The sequence below is a fragment of the Chiloscyllium plagiosum genome, unplaced genomic scaffold, assembly GCF_037043375.1.
Source record: "Chiloscyllium plagiosum isolate Xiang-an unplaced genomic scaffold, Cpla_swu_hap1 HiC_scaffold_4, whole genome shotgun sequence".
Classification (NCBI taxonomy): domain Eukaryota; kingdom Metazoa; phylum Chordata; class Chondrichthyes; order Orectolobiformes; family Hemiscylliidae; genus Chiloscyllium; species Chiloscyllium plagiosum.
In genome coordinates, this window is record NW_028270142.1 from 134,527,759 (window position 1) to 134,547,797 (window position 20,039).

At 42.4% G+C, this 20,039-nt stretch overlaps 1 protein-coding gene across 4 annotated transcripts in view; it reads right to left on the reverse strand.

Annotated features, from left to right (window-relative positions):
• Positions 1-20,039, reverse strand: part of LOC122548856 (protein spire homolog 1-like) — a 207,915-nt gene that overhangs the window by 91,224 nt on the left and 96,652 nt on the right. For all 4 annotated transcript variants that reach the window (XM_043687728.2, XM_043687729.2, XM_043687730.2 and 1 more), the window contains exon 3: positions 14,437-14,667. In XM_043687728.2, the coding sequence (XP_043543663.2) occupies positions 14,437-14,667 (231 nt within the window). The remainder of the gene's footprint in view (positions 1-14,436; positions 14,668-20,039) is intronic.

Here is a 20,039-nt window from a genome sequence, read left to right on the forward strand (position 1 = left end):
ACGACAACCATTCAGGCCTCTCAGACAGAAGGTTGCAAAGCCAAGGGCAGGTTGGAAAATATCAGATACAATCATATGAATTAGGAGTAGGAACAGGCCGCTTGGCTCCATCATGCCCGCATCCCCATTCATTAAGAGCACGGCTGATCTGACTGCGACTTTAACACTTTTTAAATGCATTCTTTGTCAGAAATAAAAATATTAATCAGCATTGAGTTATAGAGTTGTACAGCACACAAACAGATCCTTCAGTCCAACTTGTCCAGATATCCTGAATTAATCTAGTTCCACTTGCCAGCATTTGGCCCATATCCCTCTAAACTCCTCCTATTCATGTACCCATCCAGGTGTCTTTCCATTGACCCAACTGCAAAAACTAATTTCACCAAGGGAATCAAACAAGACACAAGACAGACAGATCTCACAGCCCAGCTCTCCTCTCTGTCACTATGAATGGAATATTCAAGAGTCAACATTGCATTTTATGTAGTCCTTACTAATTTCTTCTCTGCAGTGTCTGAATCTGATGTTACTGTCCTATAAGGTAGGAGGCGTTTAAATGGTAGGTAAATTGCAGCAATTGTTTGGCAATTCATTTTTGTAGCTCTAACTGATGTTGTAAAACTAATAAAATCATTGTAAAATCACCGCTTCAGACCTGGAGGATTGATGGTAAAGCCAGAGGCAGAATTTCGTTCATTTCTGCCTTGTCAAAATGTATGATTGAGTTGTTTTGCTTCTCATGCAGACAAATTGCCGCATGCTCTAGCTCTGGTGCAGCAATGAGGCAGCAATGTATAAATTAAAACGGCACGGGGAGGGGTACAACATATACACAAAGCACCATTTCAAGCCCTTAAGGCAGTCTTGGGTCAGCACCTCATTAATGTACAAAGTGGAAATGCAGCCAGAGCGATTCTGTTTGAGAGCTGCCAGTGCAGTAGCATAATAAATAAACAACCATTGAGCTTCCAGGAACACTCCGCATTTCCCAGCCAGTCTGAACAATCAGCTTTTGTGCAGTGTGGGGAGAGACTGTTGAGGTCAGGACATTCTTTTCCCCCCACTATTCTGTTAAATGGCTACATCTCTTGTCACATAATTAGATAAACTATTTGATTTAAAGAAACGGCCGTGCCACGTGGAGAATACGTGTCTTGGCCATCCAGTTCATTGGAGTTTCCCCATTTCAGAAACTTTTACTTCTAAAGAAAAGGCCAAAGAGCTTTTTTTTTAAACAGTATTTGGAGTGCCTCCTGGTGACTGACATGTGGGAAAACCCCAATGAATACTTCAAAGTAAGTCAGGGAGCTTTCTTCTTGCCTTAAGTTGTTTTTAATCGTTGAGGGATGTGGACAATGTTGGCAAAACCGGCATTTATTCCTCATCCCTACACAGAGGGAGTTAAAAGCCAACCACATGACTGTGGGTCTGGAGTCACATGTAGGCCATACCAGGAAAGGATGGTAAGGATGGTAGATTTCCTTCCCTGCAAGACATTAATGAACCAGATTGTTTTAAAAAAGAAAACCATTTACAGTGGTTACTAAAGAACATTATACAAGCTTTATTGTTCAGTCCAGATTTTTAAAAAAAATTTGGACTCAGAATCTCACCACACTGTAGTGTGACTCAAACCCATGTCATCAGAATATGTAAGCTCAGTAACATTACCATGACATCACAGCACTTCCCCAGTGGAATGTGGAATACACTCTCCCCGTTGAAACAGATCTATTGAATACTTCATGTGTTTTGTCAGCCAGGAACAGTATTGGCTTTCAGGGGTATTTGGAGCAGGAAACGGGAGGAAATATCAGAGTTCATAGAGCTGGCTTTACCACTGCAGTCCAGCTGCCAATGTTTGAAAATGCCCTGTACTCCCGTGCTATATTTCCAGTACCAGATCAGTGATAGTCTGACACAGCTTGATTCCAAACTTTCGGTATGAGGTGTGTCACCTCAAAACTAACAAACCCGAGAATTAACCTTCCTCCAAAAACAGATACAAAGCTAAGCAGTTGGTAAAGTAAGTCTTACATTTAACTAGCACCTTTCAGGAAGTTACAAAATGCTTCATAGCCATTGGCGTACTTTCAAAAAATACAAAAGTACAAATCATTGTTTCCATATAGGAGACACAGCAGCCAAATGTGCATTGCAAGCTCCCACAGACTGCACTGTCAGGCAACCTGTTTCACTGATGCAGATTGAAGGATGGACATTAATCCAACACCAAGGAGAACTGCTGCACCCTCTTTCAAAATGTTTTCATTTCACAGCTAACATTTGTTAAGGTCTCATTTGTAATTCAACACCCTCACGATGCAAGTATTTCCTTAGCACTGCACTAGAGCTTAGGTCTGGATTTGTCCAAGAATAGAAGGTGAAGATACAACCTTCTGACTCAGGCAAGAAAGCTACTGACTGTGTCAATACTGACACATTAGTCAATGACACCTGGTTGTGTGGGACAGGGTACCATAAACCATAACATGTCTGAGTCATTGTCATGATCCACCTGAACACAGCATAGACCATTCTCCTATGAACAGCAGGGCAGGGAGAGAGTGATCTCCGAGACCTTTAAAGGCAGTTCCTTAACACTAGGAATCTGAATGCTTCAATGACCTCATACAAGCATGGCAGCGAGAGAGAGGGACAACTCTTCAACACTCAATCAACCTCAAACACAGCCCTCAGGTCTGTCCTCCCTTCATCAGCCTCCAGCCAAATTAGCTGTGATCAAGGCACCCTTACAGATGGGGCACACAGTCCCTTACAGTGTACAATGAGGCCATTCAACTGATTGTGCCTGCACAGGTTCTACTATCTCGTGCCAATCTGGGCACAATAAGATACCACTCCAAATCCCCAGACAAGCTTAATGAAGTGCTCCGAAAGTACCCATCATTGCTCTTACATACCCAGGTACACAGGACTAGTTCTGTTCTACCTCATCTTGTACTTGGCAGGTAATAACCATCAATGTCCTCCGCGGTGCTTCAATTGAATCTGCATCCATCACATTTCCTGGCAGTGCATTCATACCTCAACTACTCACCATGCGATAAAGATGCTCTCATATCACCTTTGCTTTACTTTCAAATCATTTTAGATCTATGCCCTCTCGTTCTTTTCTCTTTTATGTGCAGGAACAGCTTCTCCCCATACACGCTTCCAATCCCGCTCATGGTTTTGAAAACCTCTATCAAATCCCATCTCAGCCTTCTTCTCTCCAAGGTGAACAATCCAAACTTCTTTAATTTATCCTCAGAAGTAAAATTTCTCATTCTTGCAAGGAAGTTTAATTAGTTTAAGAGGGAAATCAACAACTACACAGTACAAGAAGACAGAGCTGATTGGTTGGCAAGTGAGCTCTGATTGATAGCATTGTTGGCATTGTTGCACCAACTGTTGATGATCGACAGGCTTTGTTTAGATTTTAAAGCAGACAGGTCGATACTGATTGGTCAAGGTATTGCCCTGAGAAATGAACAGCAAATGGCTGTGAGTTTTTCTGTTGAGTTTCTGTCTGCAAAGAGAACCAATCTGTGCATCAGAACAAGTGGGTTCCAGTACCTGTAGGTATACCACTCTGCAAACCAACTGTCAATTCTAAATTGGTTGTCAACGTAATTCAAACTCAGGATCTTCCAGCAAATACTGTCCGATTATGTGATCACATCAAGTATTGACACTGTGTTACATGTTTTTGCTTGTGTGGGCTGGTTTGTTCTGGTCAGTAACTTGTTTCTTGCAAACAGCTAAACAATTGTGCTGTTCGATATGATCCAATAGGCCTTGGAGATGCATTGCCTTTTTACATGGCATCCACACTGATAATGAAATTGATATACCACATTATTCATTTGTGTGGTAGGCAGAACATTCTCTTTACTTCAATTACAACATTGTGTTAGGCACAAATACGTTAACATTTTAATCTTTGTTTTCAAATCCCTTCACATCCTAGTCCCTCCCAATTTCTGCAATCTTTTCCAGCCCACAGCCTTCAGAGATTTCAGTATTCCTTTAATCCTGGTCTCTTCAGCATTCCTGATTTTAATTGCTCTGCATGAGCCAATTCCAATCCTTACTTCATCCAATCCTAGCAACACTTCAGTCTATTTATTTCTCCATCCTCTTAATTTTTTTGTTGCTCATTTTTATGCCCTTGAGAAGGTGGTGTTGAAACACTACTGTCCTTGAGGTGTGGCGACACCCACAGTGCTGTGCAGAAGGGCGTCGATTTAGCAACAGCGAAGGACAGAAACAGATTAAGTTGGGACAAGTGCAATTTGGAGGCAACGTGCAACTCTTATTCCCATGTATCTGCCGCCCTTGTCCTTTTTAGTGGTACAGTCCATAGGTTTGGATGGTGCTGTCGAAGGAATCTTGGCAAATTGCTGCATCTTGTAGATGGTATATGCCAGTGGTGGATATTTGAGATAGTGGATAGGGAATAATTCAAAAGGCTTATTTTGTCCTGGAAGCTGTCAGGTTTCCTGAGTGTGTTAGGAGCTGCAAATGTTCAGAAAATGTTCAGGGCGGCACGGTGGCACAGTGGTTAGCACTGCTGCCTCACAGCGCCAGAAACCCGGGTTCAATTCCCGCCTCAGGCGACTGACAGTGTGGAGTTTGCACATTCTCCCCGTGTCTGCGTGGGTTTCCTCCGGGTGCTCCGGTTTCCTCCGGGTGCTCCGGTTTCCTTCCACACTCCAAAATTGTGCAGGTTAGGTGAATTGGCCATGCTAAATTACCCATAGTGTTAGGTGAAGGGGTAAATGTAGGGGAATGGGTCTGGGTGGGTTCTCTTCGGTGGATCGGTGTGGATTTGTTGGGCCGAAGGGCCTGTTTCCACACTGTAAGTAATCTAAGAATCTAAAAAGTGGCAAGTATTCTGCCGCACTCCTGATGTGGGCTCCCCGAATCCCCCACCTCCCACTTCAAACCCCATTAATGGTTTCTCTGCTATTTGCCTCACTCACTCCATGTGGTTATAGCTTCTGTGTTCCTTTCAGCCTTACCAAGAGTGAAGATCTTCAGCCGAAACTGGCAACAGTCCAACAAATAGGATTGTCACAGCAGCAGTGATTGAGAACAGTTGCTGGGATGTCAAATTATTTCAAACCGTCAGATGTGACAGGCCATCTGGCCCACCTTAGCCTATGTTTTCCAAAACAATCCTTTTAACTTCCCATGACCTGATGATCTCCCACGATCATACCACCCAATGACCTTTTGAAATCCCCAATGCCAAGCCAAACTGCATATAAGCCAAACATACAACTGGTAAATATCCAATATGAGTATTCTGGCACCGACATGAGATCAGATTAAAACTAGGAGACATTAAGGTCTGCAGATGCTGGAGATCAGAGTTGAGAGTCTGTTGCTGGAAAAGCACAGCAGGTCAGGCAGCATTTGAGGAGCAGGAAAATCAACATTTCGGGCCAGAGCCCTTCATCAGGAATGCCTGACCTGCTGTGCTTTTCCAGCAACACACTCTCAAATCAGATTAAAACTGACATTTTACTGTTCTGTTCGCTGAGCTGGGAATTTGTGTTGCAGACGTTTCGTCCCCTGTCTAGATGACATCCTCAGTGCTTGGGAGCCTCCTGTGAAGTGCTTCTGTGATGTTTCCTGGCATTTGTAGTGGTTTGAATCTGCCGCTTCCGGTTGTCAGTTCCAGCTGTCCGTTGCAGTGGTCGGTATATTGGGTCCAGGTTGATGTGCTTATTGATTGAATCTGTAGATGAATGCCATGCCTCTAGGAATTCCCTGGCTGTTCTCTGTTTGGCTTGTCCTATAATAGTAGTGTTGTCCCAGTCAAATTTATGTTGCTTGTCATCTGAGTGTGTGGCTACTAAGGATAGCTGGTCGTGTCGTTTTGTGGCTAATTGGTGTTCATGGATGCGGATCGTTAGCTGTCTTCCTGTTTGTCCTATGTAGTGTTTTGTGCAGTCCTTGCATGGGATTTTGTACACTACATTGGTACACTACAGCTCATGCTGGGTATCGGGTCCTTCGTTCTGGTGAGTTGTTGTCTGAGAGTGGCTGTTGGTTTGTGTGCTGTTATAAGTCCTAGTGGTCGCAGTAGTCTGGCTGTCAGTTCGGAAATGCTCTTGATGTATGGTAGTGTGGCTAGTCATTTGGGTTGAGGCATGTCCTCGTTCCGTTGTCTTTCCCTTAGGCATCTGTTGATGAAATTGCGCGTGTATCCATTTTTGGCGAATACATTGTATAGGTGTTCTTCTTCCTCTTTTTGCAGTTCTGGTGTGCTGCAGTGTGTTGTGGCCCTTTTGAACAGTGTCTTGATGCAACTTCTTTTGTGTGTGTTGGGGTGGTTGCTTTCGTAGTTCAGGACTTGGTCTATGTGTGTGGCTTTCCTGTATACCTTTGTGGTGAATTCTCCGTTCGGTGTTCTCTGTACCATCACGTCTAGGAATGGGAGTTGGTTGTCCTTTTCTTTCTCTCTAGTGAATCGGATTCCTGTGAGTGTGGCGTTGATGATCTGGTGTGTGTTTTCTATTTCTGTGTTTTTTTAATGATTACAAAGGTGTCATCCACATATCTGACCCAGATTTTGGGTTGAATTTGTGGTAAGACTGTTTGTTCTAATCTTTGCATTACCGCTTCTGCTGTGAGTCCAGAGATGCACATTGACCTGGACCCAATATACCGACCACTGCAGCGGACAGCTGGAACTGACAACCAGAAGCGGCAGAGACAAACCACTATAAATGCTGGAGGAAAGATCACAGAAGCGCTTCACAGGAGGCTCCCAAGCACTGAAGATGTCACCTAGACAGGGGACGAAATGTCTGCAACACAAATTCCCAGCTCAGCGAACAGAACCACAACAACGAGCACCCGAGCTACAAATCTTCTCACAGACTGACATTTTACACATCACAGTCCAGATTAACGGCGTATACATAATTTTGTTTACCTCGGAGGTGAGAGGACCCTTTGCTCCAAAATACTCTTGCTTCTCACACTTTGAGATTTGCACTACACAAACAGTAAATCACAGCTGTACTGTTCTCAACATGAAATATAAAATGGTTGTTTAATTCTCAATATAATCAAGTATTCACCAACTGCAAAATCTATGCAAAATCCAGTTCTCAATCTAATGCTAGAAAATCTCCAGTAACAAACAAAACAATGCAGGGTTTGATTAAAAACATGTAATGACTCCTGCATGTTTTCTATGTAAATGAATTTAATAAAGGGATTTTAGCGTCTTTCCTCATTACACGAAAACGGCAGAGTTGCTGTAGTAACCAGACTGCCACACACCCTTCCCCCAACTGTGATTGTGACCTTTAGTTTTCTCGGTCATTTGTTCCCACCGGTAGAAAACCATAGACAACATGCAGAGATTGATGGGAGTAGATGTTTCTATTGAGGCCTATCAAGAAAGACTTCAACTGCGCTCATGTGAAAAACCTGGTAAGGTATACAAATGCACTTTAAATTTCTCTATCTCAAATACTGTGCAGACAGTTGGCTATATCAGGCTAACAGTAAATTAAACATTATATACAATAATTGAAAAGGAAGTGTGTCAGCCACACAGGTCGTTAACTAATAAATCAGACATTGGCCTTCCGAATTTCACACTGCAACAACCTGGCAAACAGGGATATCTAGGAATTAAAAATTAATCTCCAAGTCACAGCTGCCAGCAAGGGGAGGAGAACAATAGGGACAGTAAAAATCACACCGGAATATTTTCATTATCTTTTTACCTCTTTCATGAATTAGCAAATGTGAATTTGCAGATTGGGGATTTGGTAAAAGGTAGTGATTCTGAAGGGGTTAATGCTCATGTTACATTGGCTCCACCCATTCTATTGCTCTCTCACAAAATCTATGGGTGGAGATGAGTTTCATTCCACCTTTTGGAGGGAATAGATGTATTGATACCAGCTCCTGAACATCCAAGCAACTATACCAGACCAAATGTAGTTGTTCTTAGTGGAAACATGCAACGAATGCTCTTATTATCTAAGAACAGGGTTTCTTCTGTAGTTCTCAAGGTTGGGTATCCTCTACAACTAATCACTAGCTAGCCCCAGGACAAAGATAATGTAAAGGCAGAGGAGGGCTGCTGGCAGTGCAAAACCTTTATCTATTACCATACCCACACACTGGCAGGGGTAAATAGCACAAGGTGCCAGCAGTGACCATCTGGGACCACACCAAAGGTTGAAGGCTGAGTGACCACCAAGCTGAAATGCTGAATATCTAATGTGGCTGATAGCACTAATGAGAATCCTACAATGCCTAATTTGAAGAAGGCCCACTACAGTCAGTGCCAAGCAGGGGATTAACTGCTCAGTAATGGGTGTTTCCCCAGGATCAAGGAGCCCATGGGGACAGAAATCCCACCTACTGACTGTGCTTTCTCTGCCGTGCTACTGGGGAGATGGTGGCTGTTTACTGTAACATACCAACCAGAGGGCCCAGAGTCACTGAGGGAGGTAGGCCACAGTCAGTAACAGCAGGGGAGAGGGAAAACAGGTAGTGGCTGAGGATTGAGGTTGACAGAAGACGAGGGCTGGCAGCAAGGACAGTGGTCAGGTCTCAATCAGCCTTCCCAGTTTCGGAATGGGGCAACCCTTGTCCAGGTACTAAGAACTTAACAATGGGCGATATCGCAGAGGCTCACACAGTTTGGTGCTTCCCACTTAACACGACCCACGTTCACTGCATTAATACCATCAGGTCTTTAAGTGGCCCTTAGTTCTCTAAAAGCCTCAACTAGGGCCGACTGCCTGCCCCTCTTCCGCGGTTACGTTAGAGCCCAGGTGTCCTTGGAGAAGGAGCACGCAGTGTCGACCAACACTCTGGAGTTGTACAGGGAGAAGTGGGCCCCGCAGGGAGTGGAGTGCATCATTTCTCCCTCCAATTCTATTTTGATTTAGTCCCTACCCTCCCCTTCACTGTTTTGATCACACAGCACTGCCCTTTGATGTGAAGGGCAGTGTTTGTCACTGGCCACCCGGGTGTTTTCCTATCTTCCTGGTGGTGGAAATTGAATAAAGATTGGTGCACTTTGTGTCTTTCACTGTGTCTCACACCTGCACACACACACCATGGGTACTGGGGATAAAATAAGCACTACCGCACTTAGGTGGTAGTGTGGGGGTTAAATTTAAAAAAAGGAAAAAAAAAGTAAGAAAAAGAGAGAAAAAAAACAGGATACCCACACAGCACGAAAAAAAAAGAAAAAAAAAAAGGCCTCAACTGGTAGCAAGTGGGAGGGCTGTCCGTGGCAATGTGGAATAAAGTACATCCTGGGACAGTAAGGTGATGAGGTCCCCACATCTCATACTCCAGTCCATTTTAGTGTTTCCCCTCAACTGCATCCAAACCTGCCACATGGTGGGTGTTAGATTTCAGCCGTTCACTCAGTTTCACAAAAGCTGCTTTGGCCTGCTGTGCACTTCCAGCAGTTTGCATTTTATCAGTAAAATTCAACTGTCAGTCACATGTCAGGAAGAGTGATGTAAACATGAAGGTGCCAAGAATACTGGGATTGCTCTGCACAGTTCAATAACGACAGTAACAAGGAGACTGCAGCAAGAACAAGCTAGATCATCTGATTTGCTCAATGTGTGCGGATATTGTTTATTTTATCTCATTCATAGTTGGGGAACAGTGGGAGAGATTTTTTGAGCTGTATAGAATGGTTACTGCCTGGAAGGATTCAGACAAATGTAATCTTCTGGAATGAGAAAAAGGCATTTCACCAGCTGCAGCCATACACTACAGCAATTCCCAAGGTTTTTAAAATCTGCACTCCATTTCTTACACAGCTTTGTTAATTTATGCTAATTAGATCTCCCGTAATCCCTTAATATCTCATGAGGAAAAACTGAGCAGATTGGGTCTACATTCGCTGGAGTTTAGAAAAAATGAGAAGTGATTTTATTTTGAAACAAACAAAATTCTGAGGATAGATGTTGAGAAAATGTTTCCTCTGTATACAGTGGGAAGGGTCTAGAATGAGGAAGTATGATTTCAGAATAAGGGGGCTCCCATCTAGGATGGAAATCAGGATTTGCTTCCACCAGAGGTTCTCTTCCACATAGCTGTGGAGTTATATTGATGCTGAGAGAGAGAAAGTCTTCAATCACAGGCTACCTGAGGGTTGAAAGGGAGCAAATTGGAAAGTGGAGTTGAATCCAAGATCAGATCAGTCATAATATTAACTGACCAGATCGAGTCATGATTAACAGAGAAGGCTCAGGGGGTCATATGGCTACCCTCACTCCTCATTCTGAAGATCTTAAAAATAATTTCTATGATCAGCATAGTCCAGCTACAACCATTGAGCATGGAGGCTCTAGTGATGTAGTGGTAGTGTCTCTACATCTGAGCCAGGAGGCTTGGGTTGAAGTCCCACCATAACAACCCTGAACAGGCTGATTAGAAAATAAAATGGTTAAAAAAAACAACAAACGTTGAGCATTAAAGGCTAGTCATGTATCGGCTTCTAATCTCTGAGAAAGTATTCCCTCAAAAATGAGCTACTATAAGACTGTAGAAGTCAGAAGTGGTATTTTTCAGCAATTCTTTGATCTGGATTATATTTCTGGAATCTAATAAATAAAGATGGAAGGGATAGCAGGAGTATCTATCACTGGGTCTTATCCCTAACACCATGGTGGATTTGTCTTTGAATTATAATTGGAAAACAGAAGACTGAATTCAGTTAATTACATAAACCTGGAGTTAAAAAGGTAGCATCAGCAGTGGTGGCCATGTAACTACGCTTGTCGTAAAAAACCCATCTGAGTCAGTAATGCTTTTTAGGGAAGGCTAAAATGGTCCAACAAAAAACTCAGTTCACCAACTCTCCCTGGGGGGGTGGAGGGGGTGGTGGGGGGTCAAGAAGGCAGCTTATCAAAATCTTCTCAACTAGGGCTTCCAAGTGCTGACCACATCCTCTGAATAATTAACATCAAAAACCCTCCTTTATTCAGTCACCCCAATAAATACAGGTGTCAGCCTCTTGTCCCTCCCTCAGACCCTGCCATCTCTTACCAATTCAGGCAATTAAGTGAGTGGGCACTTTGTCAAGTGGAAGGTCACTCGGTGTACCCCCTGCCCCCAGGCTCAGGGAGGCCATCCTGATTGGGCATTCTAGAACACATGGAGGACTGATTACTCACCTCCACCCCCCCCCCCGCCCCCCAACCCACAAGCTGAAAGAGCCATCCTCAGGTAAAGAATCTCCCTGCCCTGACATCACTGTGTTTCCCTGACATCTTGCCAAGACCTGCCTGATTGGTCCCAGCAAGACCAAGCTGAATTGTCTTCACACCAGTATTTCCTCCACAGTAGATGGTCAAGGAGAGCTACAGTTCCAGAAATAGCCAGTCCCCTTGGTAGCACTGCTGGGACTGAGCAGCTTTTAGTCATTGGGCATCAGTTCTTGGGTGGGGGTGAAGAGTCTCTTTCTTTACAGGGATGGAAGCCTTACTACAGACAGTGAGGGGCGTAAAATGGAGTTGGGAATCTTGTGATAGCTCAGGATGGGGTGGACGAAGCTGTCAGTATCCATTTAAACCCTTCGCTTCCGTTTCATCAGCCAACCCATCCCTGTTATTTCATTTCCATCCTTAACGTCAACATCCAGGACTACTGCAATCCCTTTGTCCAACTGATCGGTCACATTTTCAATCACCTTCAGGAATTCCATTCTGATTATTCCACTTCAGACCCTCCTGCATTTATCCCTGGCACACCCTTTAAGGCAGTAAGGAGGGATTGCTGTTAAAAGCACCACCTTTCAGAGGAGATATTAAACTGAGGCTCTCTCTCAGATGGACAGAAAAAGATCACATTGCACTATTTTGAAGAAAAGCAATTGATTTCGCCTGCCACATATTTATTCCACAAATAACGTCATCAAAATAAATCCGATTATTTGGTTAATTATCCCATCGCCATTTGTGGGACCATGATGCTTCCACATTAATTCACCTGGTTCCTACACTTTGGCAATGATTCCACTTCATCTCTGTTCACAATAAAGTGTGCTGGGGTGGTCGCTGAGGTTGTGAAGGGTGCTATATAAATATAAGGTGTTTCTTCTCTTTCTTCCCAATCAACCCATGAACTGGATTCTCGCTAATTTCGTCTTTCCACCCAAATTACCCACCCTTCACCACCCCAAACCTTCCTGACGTCAGATGGACAAAAGGAGAACACTTTCTCTTACACGAATATGCATGAGATTGAATAAAATTATTGCACACTGTTTATTAATTAACGTGCTTTGCTATACATTTGAAAAGAATACCGTCTAATTTAACTCTAAGGGTGTGACAAAAATAGCTTCTGAAAATTGCAGCTGTACGATTCTTGCAATTAACCTGTCAATGAAATAACAGCAGTTTATGCAGTCTGCTTGTGCTGCAGCTGGAACCAATCCCCACTTCATCAAATCAGCCACGCTGCATATGAATCAGTATAAAAACTCATCGATACACTAGGCTATCATTTATATAACACTACCCATTGACGGCATTCAGTGTGCTGAGAAACTAAAACACAGACAGATGGTTTGATACACACAGATTAGAATGACACTTTGAACAATCAGGAAATCTGTAAAGTATTAATTCATTGGGAACAGACATAGTGAATGCAGGAGAAAACTCAGCAGATCTGGCAGCACCTATGAACAGAGAAACAGAGTCAATGTTCAAGTCCAATATAACTCTTCTTCAGAATTTTGTTTTTATTAGTTTATTGGGAGTTAGCTTATCAGAATCAACTGTGTAATAATGTGCAGATGTGGTGCTGGTGTATTACAATTCTTTCAGGGGGTCCCCAGTTACTGTAGCAACATTCGCTTTTATATATATATAATACTAGAAGTATGGATTGTGACATTACAGACACTAGCATAATTTCCATCACAAGACTGATATGGAACCTTCCCCATTCTTACTGCCTCCCGTTGGTGTGTGCTGGTAGGATTTGCAGGTTAATAGCCAAGTTATAAACACACCTTCCTTAACCATCCTAGAGTGGGATTCAAACTCAGCGTTGATTACTCAGAGGCTGGGATACTACACACTGCACCATTTAGAGATGTAGCTAGAGTCATAGAGTCATTTGGCGTGGAAACAGGCCCTTCCCTCCAACTAGTCTATAACGACCATGTTCCCAAACTACACTAGTCCTACTTGCTAATATCAAATATATTAAACAGAAAAAAGGATGAAGTCTGTGAAACATATCCAGGATGATCCAGCGTGTATTTGCACTTTAATTGGCAGAATACCTCAGTGTTTCATTGAGGATTAGGTTTAGTTTTCAACAGCGACCTGCTCAAATACTTCTCTCCCCCGACCATGCTTTTTTATTTGATTTGGTTTACCATTGTCACATGTACCTAGGTACAGTGAAATATTTTATTTTACATACATCACAGGCTGATCATACCGTATAAAGTGCATTAGGGCAATAGAATTGAGTGAAGAATATAATGTTATGGCTGTAGAGAAAGTATACAATAAGTGAGATCACCTTTACATTTAAAATTGGAGAGGTCCATTCAGCCGTCTGATAACAGCGGGGAAGAAGCTGTTCTTGAATCTGTTGGTGCGTGTGTTCAAGCCTCTGTATCTTCAGCCCAACGGAAGAGGTTTGTACTCTTTTTGGGTACAACTGGGATAGGAAGGGTCTTTAATTATATTGGCTACCTGACCCTCAGCAAAACCTTTGTCTTGTCCATTTCCCAATCCTTTGAGAAGTATATTTGCCAATGATCATACAAGCTAAACCAAAATGACTTTATTCTTTAATGCCAGGGAGTAACAATGTTTGCTGAGTTTGCTAATAATTTTTCTTCCAGATGTCTTTTCTCTTAATCTTGGAAATGTGGGGGAAGTACCAAAACTAAACGCTGTAAATACAAACTAATGATGGAAACAAAAAGCAGGAATGTATGATAAACTCTTTTACCCAGAGTGCAGTAAGAATGTGGAACTTGCTATCACCAAGAACAACTAGCACAGATGCATTCAGTGGGAATCAGGAATACATGAGGGTGAAATGAAGAGAGGGTTACATTGATAGAGTTTGCTGACCTATGGTAGGAGGAAGTTCATATATAACATGAACAGTTGTATCAATCAGTTGAGCCAGATGTTTCTGTATTCTAAATTCTATGTCATTCTCTCAGAATATTTTTGGAACAAATTTCACTTGTTTCTTTTACTCTAACCAATCATAGGGTCAACATGAATCTTAACTATTTAAATAGTGAGCAATAGATTTTTCCAGATTGCAAATAGGATTAGAGTTTTAAAAATATGAATATCCCATAAATGAGAGCTGTTTTTCAAGAAAATGATCCACATCATACAGGCTATGATTACTTAAAATAAAACGAGGACTCACCATCATTACATGTTTAAAATTTCTTATGACGGTAATCTCTTTTTGCTCTTCCTCTTCATCCTGAGCATCATATCCTTCATCCAGGTTTCCTTCAGTCTTCAGTGCCTCATCCATAATATTCGTCATTTGACCAATCAACTGTTCTAATGGAGGGCTGAGCTCCCGTTCTTCATTGTCCTTCAGGCCCCAGTCCAGGGCTTTGTAAACAAGAATTCCCACAGATTCAATCACCTGTATGGATGACACCAAAAAGCAATTTTATTAAGATGACAAGCAAACATTTGAAAACTCTAGAACAAATGTTAGGCCATTCATGCCTTCGAGACTGTTCCAAAATTCAAATCAGTTGGCTGAACTATACATAAACTTCATCTACCTGCTTTGGTTCTGTGTTCCTTAATGTGAATGAGCAACAAAGATCTATCAACCGAGTTCTGATATTTTCAACTGACCCTCAGCCTCCTGCTTTATGTGCAGACAGTTCCATATTTCCACTATTCTGCGTGTGGTACTTTTGGGTATTGCTCTAACTTGTAGGTCACACCTCCTAGCCCCATCAGAGGAAATGCTTTCCCTTCATCTAACTTATCAACTCATTTAATTATTTCAATCACCTGAATTAACTCACTCCTTTATCTTCTATACTCAAGGGAATATATATCTGGTCTTTGAAAGATGACTTCATAGTTTGACCAATTTAGACTTTCTGGCCACAGACTCTGACTCAAAAAGTGTTTGGAGGAGTCTTTATGAAACCAGCAAGTCATATTGTCTGCCTAGTATTTAATCACTTCTGTCTTCCAGCCTTATGTTTGTTCACTCTCCCTACCATTAATGCAGTAGTGTGCACTATCTACAAGATTCACTGCACCAATTCACTCTCTTGATGATGCCCTCCAAACCCAAGATGATTACAATCGAGAAGGACAGCAGATATATGGGAACACCACCATATGCAAGCTCGCCTCCAAGCCACACACCCTCCTGACTTGGAAATATAGCACTGAGTCAAAATGCTGGCATTTTCTCCCAAACAAAGCTGTGTGTATACCTACACCAGACAGGCTACAACGGTTCAAGGTGACAACTACAAACTTCTCACTGGATAGCCCTCAAACATCTGCAGTTATGTTCAAATTCTATTGACTGTTCACAATCGCAAGCTGAAAACAGAATGATCGCCGTCCCCTCCACCTCCGATCATGCCCAGATTCTTCCCTTTACACCCTATTTCCACTGACACCAGAGACTGTTTGCACAGGTTTATGTCTGTGGTCTCCAGTCACTAGCTGCCTACATCTACTCCTCAGATGTTCTTCCTAAGCACCTTTGACATGGGACTCTAGTGCTGGGTATCCCACTTCAGCAAATGATGGGATCTCTTCTGACAGATACAGTTAATGATAGTTGTCTTTTCCCTAGGGTGGGGGATTTCAAGACTACGGGATACATTTTTAAGTTGAGACACGAGAGATTTTTTAAAAATGAGGGGCATTTTTCTTTTTTACACAGAGAGTGGTTTGTGCGTGGAATGAGCTTCCTGAGTAGTTAGTGGGATGTGGGCACAATTACAACTTTTAAAACACATTTGGATAAGTCCATGAATAGGAAAGGTCTGGAGGGATATGGGCTAGGAGCAAGCAGGTGGGATTAGTTTGGTTTGGGGTTATGTTCGGCATGGACAAGTTGGACTAAAGGGTCTGCTTTCCAGGTTGTATGTTGCTGGAGGTCAGCAGAGATGCCAAGCACCAAGCCATTCAGGCAGCAGTTTGGGGAGGATTTTAATGTTGTTTTAAAGCCAGCCTTTCAGAGTGTCCCTGAAGGGGCAGTGGATAAAATAGATTGAAGGATGATGGGGAAGTAAAGTGAAAATCATGTTACATTACAGACTCTGCTGTTTTCATTGAATTTCAGAATTATTGCATTCTAAAGGATTCATTTATCACCTGACAGAATAAATACCAGTTTCCCCACACCGTTTACCAGACTAAATGAAACAGAACTACACATAACACGAGGCTGTCAGACAGCCTACAGTCAAATCCTAGAACTATATTAATATACTGAATAGGTTGTGTAGAAGAATTGCAATGGGAGTGGTGAATATTTATTCCTGTATAAATTACAAGTGCTTTCTAGTATGAAAAGGCTAGCATTTATAAAGGACTTATGGATATCTCCAAGAGTGATTGGCAACCAACGAAGCACTTTTTAACGCGTAGTCACTGATGTAATTAAGCAATTTATGCACAGCATGATTCCAGAAACAGCAACAAAACAATGACCAGATATTTGGATTTCAAGTGGTGCTGTTGAGAGGTACATTTTTGCCAGGATATTGGTGATAACTCTCCTACATTTCTTCAAAATAATGTTTGTTCATGAGAGAGAGCAGGCAGAGCCCGGTTTAACATGTGACCAGAAGCAAAAACAGGAGATCAATGATCCAGACAGAGCTGGTAGCATTGGGGAAGGTCATTCAAGCTGCTTATCCTAGCGGGGTGAATAGATATTACTTGGATGGCTGCCCTCAGACAAGCACACTTTGGAGGTACTGGAGATCTGCCTCTGAATTTCAACATTATGTACGGGGCCATGTCGCGTGAAGGGCTTTTCCCTGAAACATTGATTTTCCTGCTCCTCAGATGCTGCCTGATCTACTGTGCTTTTCCAGCACCACTCTAATCTAGACTCTGATTTCCAGCATCTGCAGTCCTCACTTTTGCCATGTCGAGTGTTATCAACAATCGACTGGAGAGTGCAGTAATGTTAAAGGTGCTAAACAGCCTGGTCTCCAAACAACGAGGTGTGTGTTCTTGCATCTTATAGGTCTGGTAGAAACTCAAAATTAGCTGCAATACAGCTTCGAGACTGGAGAGAAAGATGTTAAACTCTGAAAGAGTTAACACTAAGGAGAGTATTAATCACTGCATGATATGATAATGTCATATGGACCTAGGCAGAACCTTGAAGCAAAGTCCACAAAGTCTTTGTAAACAATGTCTATCATACCAATGTATCTTGTACCTGTCTGCTATCTAGAAATAAATTACATGTTGTTTTAGAAAAGAGCTTCTTCCTTTTAGACTGCCAAATCTACCACACAAGAAGGCCCCGAAGATCCTAAACTAAAAGGAGGAACTTAGAGGACTGTTACGGTGTTATGAAAGTGTCCCTGTTTCTAGGCGATGAAGGTAAAAGTTCAGGTCTCACCTGCCCCACAGATATATATGACATGTCCAAACAGATTGATTGAAATTTACACAAGAGGGGGATGGTGACAACAAACTTACCTCGTGGTGACCAATAGTCTAGAGAGTTTACGCAATGTGATGATGATTCATCATACAACATCCACCTTACACTCAGAGTGAAGATTCATGAGAACAAAGATTAGTGGAGGTGAAGAGCCCAAACTCGCACCAGTGGAATATAAACTGGGTAGACAAATGCAGAATATTTTCATGTATATATATATATATATATATATATATATGGCCCAGGTACCAATTTAATTATTATCTGGAAGTGATCATTGCTGACATTTAATGCCCATCTCTAATTGACCTGGAGAAGGTAGTGGCGAGCTGTTTTCTTGAACTGCCAGAGTTGTTAAGGTTAAACAGGACTTTGACCCAGTGGCAGTGAAAGAACGGCAATATAGTTCCAACACAGGATGATGTATGGCTTGAAGGGAAGCTTGCAGGGGGTGGTGCTGCTGCTATTGTTGGAATGCTTTTTAACTAAATTTATCCAACTTGGTCTAATTGTACTCGACTCAAAAGGCTGTTAAAATTGTGACGTCAGACATTATTTTATTGAGTTATAAAAACGTTTGCAGCATTTTATTGGCATTTTGAACAGCAAAATCCAATTTTAATCAGTACCCTGTGATCATGAATTTACTGTCTGTTGTAAGACAAGCCCTCCCCTCAATTCTATTTTATAGAAAACACAAGAAGCAGAAAGGCATTTGAAGACCATTAAATGATGCATTAAACCTTCAGCAGTTCCATTGCCTTTGTGATGAAGCTAGGGTGATTGTGTATTTTGGATTATTCGGGTTGATTTGAATGTGCTTGGCTACTATAATCAACAAGTTTCAAATTCATGAGTAGCTTTGCCAATAATATCACTAATGTCACTAATTTGCTGTTTTTTAACCAATTACACAATGAAAGGTGTTACATATTTCAAGCAAGGTTCACATGAAATGGAGAGGTTCCACACTAGCAGGTTACACTGCTGTGTCCTTCTGGCATTACGTACAAAGAGGAGCCTCAGCAAGTGGTCTTGTACATGGGGAGAATTGACAAATCAAGCTCAAAGTGACTTACTAAACACAGAGAGGGATAATTCAGAGAGAGTGAGAGCTGCTTCTTCAATGACCTTTCCTCCATCATAAGGTAAGAAGTGGGCATGTTTGGACAAGACTCAGCATCAGTCTCGTCTCCTCAGATATTGAAGCAATCCATGTTCAAATCCAGTAAGACCTGGACAACATCCAGGTTTGAGCTGCCAAGTGGCAAATAACATTTGTGCCACACGATTGCCGGACAACATCCATCTCCAATAAGAGACAGTCTCACCTGTGCCCCTTGGAACTCAATGGCGTTATCATCACTGAATCTTCCACTATCTACTCCTCGGGTTACCACTGATCAGAAAAGGAACCTGTATTATTCTCTCCTTGGAAGTGGGCATTGTTGGTTGCTCATCCCTAATTGCTCTTGAGAAGTTGGTGGTGAGCTGCCTTCTTGAACCACTGCAGTCCGTGTGCTGTCGGTAGACCCACAATGCCCTTAGAAAGGGAGTTTTAAGATTTTGACCCAGTGACATTGAAGGGGCAACAATGTATTTCCAAGTCAGGATAGTGAGTGGTTTGGAGAGGAACATGCAGGTGATGGTCTTCCCATGAATCTGCTTCCCTTGTCCTTGTCCTTCTAGATCATAAAATCAAATTGTACGTAAGAGGCCCTTCAGCCTATCGAGTCTGCATTGACCAAAATCTACTGTAAATCTACACTAGTCTCACTGTCAGCATTTGGCCCATAGCCTTGAATGTTATGATATTTCAAGTGCTCATCCAAGATGGAAGTGCTCATGAGTTTGGAAGATACTGTCAAAGCAGCCTTTCTGCATCTATAGATGGTATACACTGTTGCTCCTGAGAATGAATGGTGGAGGGAGTGAATATTTGTTGATTTGGTGCCAAACAAAGCAGGTTGCTTTGTCCTGGATGGTGTGAAGCTTCTTGAGTGTTGTTGGAACTGCACTCACCCAGGCAAGTGGGGAATATTCCATCACACTCCTGACTTCTACCTTGTAGATGGTGGACACGTTTTGGGGAGTCAGGAGATGATTTGCTCACTACAGGATTCCGACCTGCTCTTGTAGCCACTGTGTTTATATGGCTAACAGCACTGCAGGTCTACTACAGCAAATGGTAGTAGCATTTGTTAGGGGTTCAGCCAGGCTTGGAGGGTTTGAGATATAGGGACCTAAGGAGCAACTTTTTCATGCAGAGGATGGTGCATGCTTGGAATGAGCTGCCAGAGGAAATGGTGGAAGCTGGTACAATTACAGCATTTAAAAAGGTATAG